This window comes from Magallana gigas, chromosome 3 (assembly GCF_963853765.1).
Source record: "Magallana gigas chromosome 3, xbMagGiga1.1, whole genome shotgun sequence".
Taxonomy (NCBI): domain Eukaryota; kingdom Metazoa; phylum Mollusca; class Bivalvia; order Ostreida; family Ostreidae; genus Magallana; species Magallana gigas.
The window spans coordinates 17,167,580-17,177,068 of record NC_088855.1 but is presented as its reverse complement, the minus strand read 5'-3'; the positions used below and the strand labels follow the sequence as shown (position 1 = coordinate 17,177,068).

At 38.1% G+C, this 9,489-nt stretch overlaps 1 protein-coding gene and 1 non-coding gene across 2 annotated transcripts; one reads left to right on the top strand and one right to left on the bottom strand.

Annotated features, from left to right (window-relative positions):
• The first annotated feature begins 709 nt into the window (after positions 1-709).
• On the top strand, positions 710-1,678 carry LOC117693041 (uncharacterized). The gene is made up of 3 exons (XR_010711523.1): positions 710-862; positions 1,018-1,191; positions 1,288-1,678. It is a non-coding gene; the product is annotated as an uncharacterized protein (transcript).
• A 2,997-nt stretch (positions 1,679-4,675) lies between these two features.
• Positions 4,676-7,894, bottom strand: LOC117693147 (uncharacterized). The gene has a single exon (XM_066077735.1). It carries the CDS (start codon positions 7,892-7,894, stop codon positions 4,676-4,678), a length of 3,219 nt encoding a protein of 1,072 aa, XP_065933807.1.
• Positions 7,895-9,489: the final 1,595 nt, after the last annotated feature.

Sequence of the window (9,489 nt, the reverse complement as noted above, 5' to 3'; positions counted from 1 at the left end):
CGTCAGGTTAAGCAATAAATGTTAAAACTAAACTACAACAATTTTCTATTTCTATTTTGTATTTGCAGCATCATATTCGCCCATTCTCTTTTATAGAGCAGTAACTGCCACATACTGATGAACAAGCTTGTTTGCTAGTATTCAAGTAGCAATAAATTAAAGGTGTTTATGATGTACAATACAATAATAGTATAGAAACTGTTTCGTTGTGACATGGGTGCATTGTGAACTTGTACAGGGTGTAAAAACGCCAAAGAGAATTGAAAACATAAAAAGCACAATGTAATAATTTCATTAGGAATGAAAAGAAGGTTATATATGTGTTTATTTTTGATAGAGAAATTCTTTAATTCACCAGAGTTTTAAATCCAACGAAAACATAGTTTTGTTGATACAGACAGTTTGACATATAAAATATTTGTTATATTACAAATTTTCTTTACTTCCATTTATAGATAAATATTTTAAATATCAGTCATACTTATTTGTCGGTGGGTTTCATTTTTGTTTTGTCTCCCTTCAGAATTCAACCCATCTCTTTATAATCCAGCTTCTCATTTGTTGCATTATAAACAAGTTCTAACAATTAATTAGCACTTCATAAACTTATTGTGTGTGTCGCCCAAAACACTGCTATATAAGGAGGGATAAAAATGAAAATGCAAGAAATGAAAGATTCTGTTCGAGCAAAAAAAAAAAACGATGAAAGTACTAAAAGTGGTAATTCTAGGTGCAGAAAAGGTTGGCAAAAGTTTATTATTGGACCAATTTTTGAAAGCAAACGACCCAGTGCAAAAGAGATCAGATTGCAGCTCCTCAAAAGACGTATATATTGTAAATGGGAAAACAATTCGCTTTCCAGGTAACAATTTATTTTGTATTTTGGTTAAAACATAATTTAATTCTCTTTAATCGTATCCGTCGCAGATTTCATCACTTTTTAGGAGTTCTAATCCCTATCCATCATTTCTGTGGAAGTTTTGTAAGTGCTTTGACTAATTTGGCTTTCTTTTGTAGATGGTATTCATCGTCGGGTGGACTTTGTTGACACTTCGGATCTTCACGAATTTCCAGCCATGAAGAGGGTGTACATTGAAACTGGGAATGCTTTTGTGATTGTTTATGCAATTGATGATAAACGGTCTTATGAATTTGCCAAGTCCCTTTGCGATGAAATATACAGCATCAAAGGTATTGTGAATATTTTTTAAAGTCTTATTTCAAACTGTTTCAAATCACTTTTAAAAATACCACTTTTCGATTTCTAAAACCTTTCTTTTCTTGCAGGAAACTTGTTCACAAACATCGTTCTAGTGGGCAATAAAATAGACACTGGGTCAAAAAGAAGAGTATCCACAGCCGAAGCCCTAGCGGACAGTAATCGTACAAAGCTGTTTTCCGAGACAAGTGCTAAACTCTGTGTAAATATTGGATGCCCATTCATCATTCTTTTCAACAACTATCTGCAAAACGTTATGCACAACAGAACTGACATTCAAACGAGAAGAAAAACACACAGCAAAAGCGTGTCTTCACCAGTAGAAGATGAAAGAGACGAACCATTTAGAATTCGTTTGAATACGATCTAGTTATCCAGTACTTGCAAAATAATTTGTTTCATTTATATATGTCAGAGAGTTTAACTTTATTTGAGGATTCTTGCCTGTTGTTGAATAAATCATTTTACAAACACGTAAAAACTTTGTGGTTATTCAATTGACTTTGAATGATGTATAATTATTAATATAAAAGCTATTTTTCACTAAAGCTCCATTTAAGTTAAGATCTTTCTTCAAATAATATATTTTGATTCGAACAAATTTTAAAGTATCAACAAATTGTTGTAACTGGCCGAGACGTACAGTAAACGCCCCCGTTTAAAATATTCATCGTCATGTGATGTCGAAAAATTATTCTAAATCGTTAGCAAGATTTCGACGATGTTGGCATGTTAGTTTGTGGTATAAAAATAAGACAAAATGAAAAACAAGAGAGAAAAATTATGAAAATGACAGGCAGCGGAATAAAGATCAATCTTTAGTGGGTACTATTTTTAGCAGTGAAATCTGATCGATGGGAGGGATATTCTTACGTAAGTTTAATCTGCATTCGAGCTAGTTGCTAGACAATAAAGTACGTTACACAAGAACTAGTTTTATTTGTTTGATTTTAAATAGTAATTTATCATTACATCACATTGCTTTTTGAGGACTGTCGCAAGGTGGATGACCGATTAAGTTATATCATTTATTTGAAAATTTTATGAAAGTAGGGAAAAGTTGTCATATCTTATCGTCAATAAATTTTTTTTTCTCAAGAATCGCATTGTTAATTGTTATATGCTGACGCCATAATGACAATGTAATGCATGTATGATATTTAAAATTATTTTCAAAGAAGATTAGTACCTTATACTAGTACCATAGTTGATGTATTTTAAACTCGGTCGTTTATCTCCCATTTGATTAGGTAACTATGTTTGCATATCTTCACTTTACGGAGTGAATTCGGGCCGACAGACTACAGAACTACAGTTTCTCTCATACAAAAAGTGTACACTTGACATATTTCTTTTTAAAGCACAAAGCATATATTTACTTTCTTTGATCTGGATTATTTTTAACATCTTTCTTCTTTGTGCGTCATAAGTTCTTTGTTTGGGCATAACTGTAACTCCCACCCTGATGTTCTGCTACATATTTGCAGCTCTTTTATCAGGCAAATAGGTATTTAAGAATTTCCGTGTACGATATTGAAAATGTATTCTTGGGTTACGATAATATAGCGAGAAATAGTTGTCCTAATGACATGTAAAAACTTTGTGTTCGCCGAAACTGTAGGTCATTTTTTTGTTTGTAGTAATATTCAATGAGTTTTTGAGATGACGTGTTTGAATAGTATTCTTAGAATTTTGAAGTTCAGACAGTTTCTAGCGCAAGCTCTACCGGTGCAAGCCAGAATTAAATTATTGTCAACTTTCTTTATAATTCGCATTATAACGATTATGCTTGTGAGAATAAGTTTGCCATTTGACTTAGAGGTTTCTATAGTTTTTAGACACTTTCATTGTAGCATGCATTGTGAGGATTAATCAATGTGTGGCAATTTTGGCCACAATGGATGTAATGAAATAAATATACAAGTTTAAATCACACTTTGGAAAAAAAAGTTGTACCGGTGCATCGATGGCTCGAACACCTTTACCTTTACGTAGAATGTCTCCGTGGAACCACTAAGCCAAGCAGTTCGTTGAATAACTGTTTGTAATAGCAACACTACAATTTATTAAATTTGTCTATGTAAAATTTATGGTACGAATAACCAAATTTATTTATAGTACGAATAAACAAATTCCGGATAATTTAGTTTTTATATAAAACATCGCTGAGGATCGGAGACCGTTAAGTGACAAAAAATTATGCTCGTTGGGAGTTTGAATAAATTTTCTCATCTGAGTTGGCTTGTTTCTGCCTAAAACTGGATTAAACTGTTGTCAAAAGATGAAAAAGCAATCTACAATATGATGTTATTTTGTTTCGTATATATCACCCCTGCAAATGTTATTGTCATTTAGATTTAGACCAAGTGGTTTTATTTGACCCCCTCAGTTTCAGTAAAAATCGTGCCTCGTGTTTATAGTCTATTTCCTAGAATCTACGTATTTGTTGTCAAATTAAAAATCTAGCCGTTTTTTAACTCAAAAACTTTATCTTCTAAATCACTTATTGTTGGATAAAATGATTTCTAGAAATAAATGTGAAAATATAGGTTTTTTCTCTTGTTACAACAATTAACATGCTTAGTAGCGCCCCCAAGGATTATGTATAGCCTTGTGGTCTGACACTGCTTTATTTCTTGATATGCATACATATAGTATATGTATATACTAGTAGACTAGTAAGAAACTGAAAAATAAAAATAAACATACATTTAGAAAAGTTACAATGTGTTTCTTATCCTTTTATGACATATTTGACAACTGTTCATTTTATAAGTATGAAACATTTATGAGTCAAATCTAGCATGACGCTATAATATTTGCTGTACAACCTTACTGAAAATGTTGCTATACAAAGGTTGCTTTGAGTATACAGAAATTGACTAGATACTTGTTACATGAGTAAGATGAAAATACTGACAACAAGTCGTACATAAAATATTCGATTGACTACGTAAGACGCGGGAAACCAAATGTGAACCCTAACTCTGTAGCTAACATCCGTTACTAAATTTAGACTAAGATACAAATCACTGAAATCACGTTATGCACAATTAAACACATTTTACAAAAAAGCTTCACCGTTATGACACTCGGAATATAACACAGATCAAAGAAAAACAGTAATAATGCAAGACTTACTCTATGCGGGACTATAACAGCATAAAATATATGCAAATTGGAGTGGGCGCCATGCCGTGTAGAACATTACAAATACGGAAATGCTACTAAAATGCAAAATGGTAACGGATTCAATCCGGAATTGAAATTTCTGAAAAATAAAGGGGAACAACTCTATGTTGTAACAATACACTCCCCGTCTGATTTTATCACCCTAAAAAAAAAACCTTACAATGAAGAAAAAAAAATTTCACAGTAAACACTACTTGTATGTAGCAAACAAATGAATAAACTGAACATTATTTTCACACAAAAAACAAGTTTCTGTTATATAGTTCACACTGTCAGCAATGAAATCACTTCCGTCGCCGGTCTGATGTAAAGGCATGGCTTTCCATCCTTAAGAATACGCACTTCGATTTTACGTACCAGACCATCAGAGTTACTCGGGAATATGCGGTTCACGACACCAACTGGCCAATCAGTACGTGCACTTTCTTTGTCGTGGAGTAAAACAACATCTCCTTCTTTAAGGTTGTCTGTCGAAACTAGCCACTTCTGACGAGGCTGCAGGGTGGAAAGGAACTCACTTTTCCAGCGCCTCCAGAAGGTGTTCGCCATGACCTGGACCATTTTCCATTGACTGCGGTACATGTCTTTCACATCAAGATCTTTAAATTCAGTAGGTACTTCCTGAGTCTTTTGTGTCAGCAGCATCTGCGGTGATAGGATGAATGGTGCTTCAACATCACTGGATACAGGTACTAATGGTCTTGAATTCATTATAGCCATGACCTCTGCCATAAAGGTCGTCAACACCTCATGTGTCAGTTTCCCGTGTTTGGTATCCATAAGCATTGCATCAAGGATGCGACGCGCAATTCCGATCATCCTTTCCCAACTGCCGCCAAAATGTAATGCATGCGGAGGATTAAACTTCCAGACAATGCGCTTGTCCTCCAGAAATGCCCTCATTCTGCTGTCTTCGACATTCACTATGTTCATGTTTAACTCTGAGGCAGCCCCCACAAAGTTTGTTCCTCTATCTGATCTAAATTCTGAAACTGCACCACGCATTGCAATGAACCGTCTCATGGCGTTAATGAATGAGGAAGAGGTCATTTCCTCAATGACCTCAATGTGGACCGCTCTGCTGTACAGACAAGTGAATAATACAGCCCAGCGTTTTGAATGTGCGCTGCCCCCTCTTGTACGTCTTGTGATGATAGTCCAGGGTCCAAACACATCTACCCCTACAAAGGTGAAGGGTGGTGACTTTGTGAGTCGGTCTTTAGGAAGATCTGCCATCTTCTGATTAAGTGGCTTTCCTCTCATCTTGCGGCACGTAACACAATGATGAATGATAGATGACACTAGGCGTTTCCCTCCAGTAATCCATAGTCCTTCACTCCTTATAGCACCTTCTGTAAGATGACGCCCTTGATGGTAAATTTTCTCATGATGATGGCGAACTAATAGCCGAGCGATATGACTCTGGCCAGGTATCAGGATAGGTGTCTTTTCACAGACAGGTAAGTCACATAAATTGATACGTCCACCAACTCGCAGCAAGCCATCATCTAGGTATGGAGACAAAGCTAGAATTGTGCTGTCTCTTGGCAGTGGTCTACCAGCATGTAATGCATTTATTTCTTTCTGATAAAACTGTTTTTGAGTCTCTTTGATGATCAACAATTCTGAATCTAGACGAGATATTTCATTTCCTTTCTTACTGAGTCTTCTCTTGATAAGTGTTATGGCACGCACTAGACTCGACCAACTCCCAAAGCGGTTAAAGCGAGAAATGCCTAAAGTTGACTTGGATGATATGGTCTTTAGAGTCACTATCTCTGCCCGTATCTCTGTATCTTTATCTGGATCTACCAAAAAGAACTTCTCATTATTGGGATTTCTTAAGTTTCCTCTGAGGAAGTCTGGCCCATTTAACCATAAACTATCACAAAGTTGTTTTGGCAAAAGTCCACGAGTTCCCTGGTCCGCCGGGTTTTCTTCTGTAGCTACATAATTCCACTGATGTGGAGAGGAACTCTTTCGTATCCTGGATACACGGTTGCATACATAAACATAGAACCGTCTGCGTTCATTGGATAGATACCCCAGTACCACTTTGCTGTCAGAGTAATACTTGATGTCCTCTAAAGGAAGGTCGAGCTCTCTAGATAGCATCTGCCCAAGCTCTACAGCTAGGACTGCCGCACAAAGCTCCAATCTTGGAATCGTATGTCCACTTTTTGGTGCAACTTTACATTTCCCAAATACGAAACCTACGGATATCTTCTCTGAAGTCACACCCCGAAGGTAGGCACAGGCACTCACTGCCTTTTCAGAGGCATCGCAAAAGATGTGAAGTGTCTTGTGGACGCACATTTGGTATGATACAGAAAGTAGCCACCGTGGAATATGCACACCATCAAGTCTTTTGAGTTGTTCTAACCAAAGTTTCCATGCACCCATGATAGTTGTAGGTAAGGGATCATCCCAACTTTCAATCCCAGTGAAAGCTTGTCTCATGATGAATCGTCCATTTAGAATAATGGGCGCAATGAAGCCGAGTGGATCAAATAAACCATTTACAGTTGACAGCAATCCTCTCTTGGTGAATGGCTTCAGCTCCTCCGAGGCTTTGTAGATGAAGGTATCTGTAGCAAGGTCCCAACTCAAACCTAAGCTGTGGTGTATAGGCAGATCATCTCGATCTAGATCAAGCTGTTCCATGGATTTTGCTAGATCTGCAGTTGAAAACTGTTGCATGACTTCTTCACTATTCGATGCAATCTTGTGGAATTTCAAATTTCCACCTTCCAGGAGTGTCTTCTGTGTTTGCTTTAGAACATTAACTGCTTCACTCACACTGGGAAATGATGCCAAACCATCATCAACGTAAAAATTTCTGGTAACAAACTGTTTCACCACTTCACTACAGTCATCTCTTACACAACGTCGAAGGCCGTATGTGGCAACTGCTGGGGAGGGTCTGTTGCCAAACACATGAACGCACATTCGGTACTCTAGAAGTTCTTGCGCTGGGTCGTTGTTTTGATGCCAGAAGAAACGGAGGTAATCTCGGTGAGGTTCTGCCACACGAAAACAGAAAAACATTTGCTGAATGTCTGCAATCACGGCTATGGGCTCCTTCCTGAATCTCATGAGCACTCCATCAAGACGATTCATTAAGTCTGGTCCCAACATCAACACATCATTCAAGGAAATGCCATCGTGTTTGCAGGAAGAGTCGAATACCACTCGTATTTTGTCCTTCTTCTTAGGGTGGTACACCCCAAATATGGGCAAGTACCAGCACTCCTGTCCGGGTTGAACAGGAGGCGCAATCTCGGCATGACCAGAGTCAAAGATGCCCTGCATGAAACTCACAAAGTGTTCTTGTTTTGTTGTGTTCCGACGAAGGCTCCCTTGAAGCATGAGTGCTCGTTTCAATGCCATTGATCTGTTGTTTGGCAAGATTTCTCGGGTTTTCCGGAAAGGTAGCGGAGCAGTCCAATTTCCGGTTGAATTTTTGGTGAAGGCTTTATCCATCAGTTCAATGAATTGGTTATCTTCAATAGATTGTCCTTAATCATTGTCGTTTGCTTGGCGTCTGAAAATGGGATCATCATCTAATTAGAGTGATATATTGTATTCACATTTGTCAAATACACTAACTCTGCCACTTTGATGCACAGTCGTCTTTAAGACGTTCACACTAGCAGGTGGATGGAGGTTTCCAAGACAAACGTTTCCGATGAGAACCCATCCCAGGGCTAGCTTCTGGGCAAAAGGAGTTCCTCGTGGTCCTGTACGTTGATCTTCAATGTGGTGAGCCTCTGGTAGATCTCGACCAATCAACAGTAGAACTTGTGCTTTTTGGTTAAGCGGAGGAATATCTACCCCACTAAGGTGTGAATGAAATTTAACAATATCTGGTGTTGGAATTTCACTTTCCTCCTCTGGAATTTGTTCGCACTCTGTAACCCGTGGCAGCAGTAATCTACAGGAACTATTGTTTGACTCCACCACTAGTCCAGAAGCCTGCCTCCCACTTCGTTGAAAGGTGCCGGCACATGACTTCAACGAGTATGTTGTAACTGAAGACATTGGAATATCTAAAGCATCAAACAATTCAGTTCTGGCAAGTGTATGGGTACTCTGATCGTCTATCAATGCGTATACACTCAGTGATTTTTCAGGCTGATTCACGGGATATACTCTGACTAGAATAGTCTTGGAACAAGACCTCCCTGTAAAGTCTTTGCCACACAGTTCTGTACAACATGAACTCAGGTTAGTCCTGGATTCCTCCCCGTCATAATGTGATCTGGGTGTAGAGTCTGACTTGTTGGATTCCTCCCCGCCATAATGTGACCTACGTGTAACACCTGGTCTCTTGGTGGACATCTCACTGACGTGTAGTGCTGCAGGATTTCTGTTTCCACAAATATCACATTTCACAAATGCACTACAACCTGTATAAGTGTGTGTTGTTGAATCACAACATTTAAAACAGAAGTTGTAGTCTTTCAGAAGTTTCTTGCGTTCGTTAAGAGTCAGCTTTTGGAATGTCTTACACTGATTGAGCTTATGCCGGGACACGTGTAAAAAACAGTTGTTTCCCATGTTGATATTGGAATCTTCTTGCGATGTGTTTACAGCTGTTTTCTTCACCTGAACATTGTTTTTCTTAAAAGAGTCTCTGTGTCGAAAATCATTCACAAAGTTTGAACGATTTGAACAGTTGGTACTGGTTTCGCATGTTGCTTGATAATTAAAGCTGGGATTATTCCGGATACGGCTCATTTCAGTCACGAATTGTACAAGGTAGGTAAATGGTGGGTATGTCACCCCGTTTTGTAAATTGTAATTGGTTGCACGTGTCGTCCACTTCTCCTGCAAGTTAATTGGAAGTTTTGCAACAATTGGGCGCATGCCAGTGGACGAATCTAGATATGCAAGGGATCGGTTGAGGGTAGGATCCTCCATCCGCAGCTGCACTTCACTTAACAAATCTGCCAATTCAAATAGTTTCTTGCTGTCCTTACCGGTCAATTTTGGGAATTCTGACAATCTTGATTTTATAGATGATTCAAGTAGGACTGGGCTTCCATATCGGTCATCCAAGCGACTCCACAACTTCT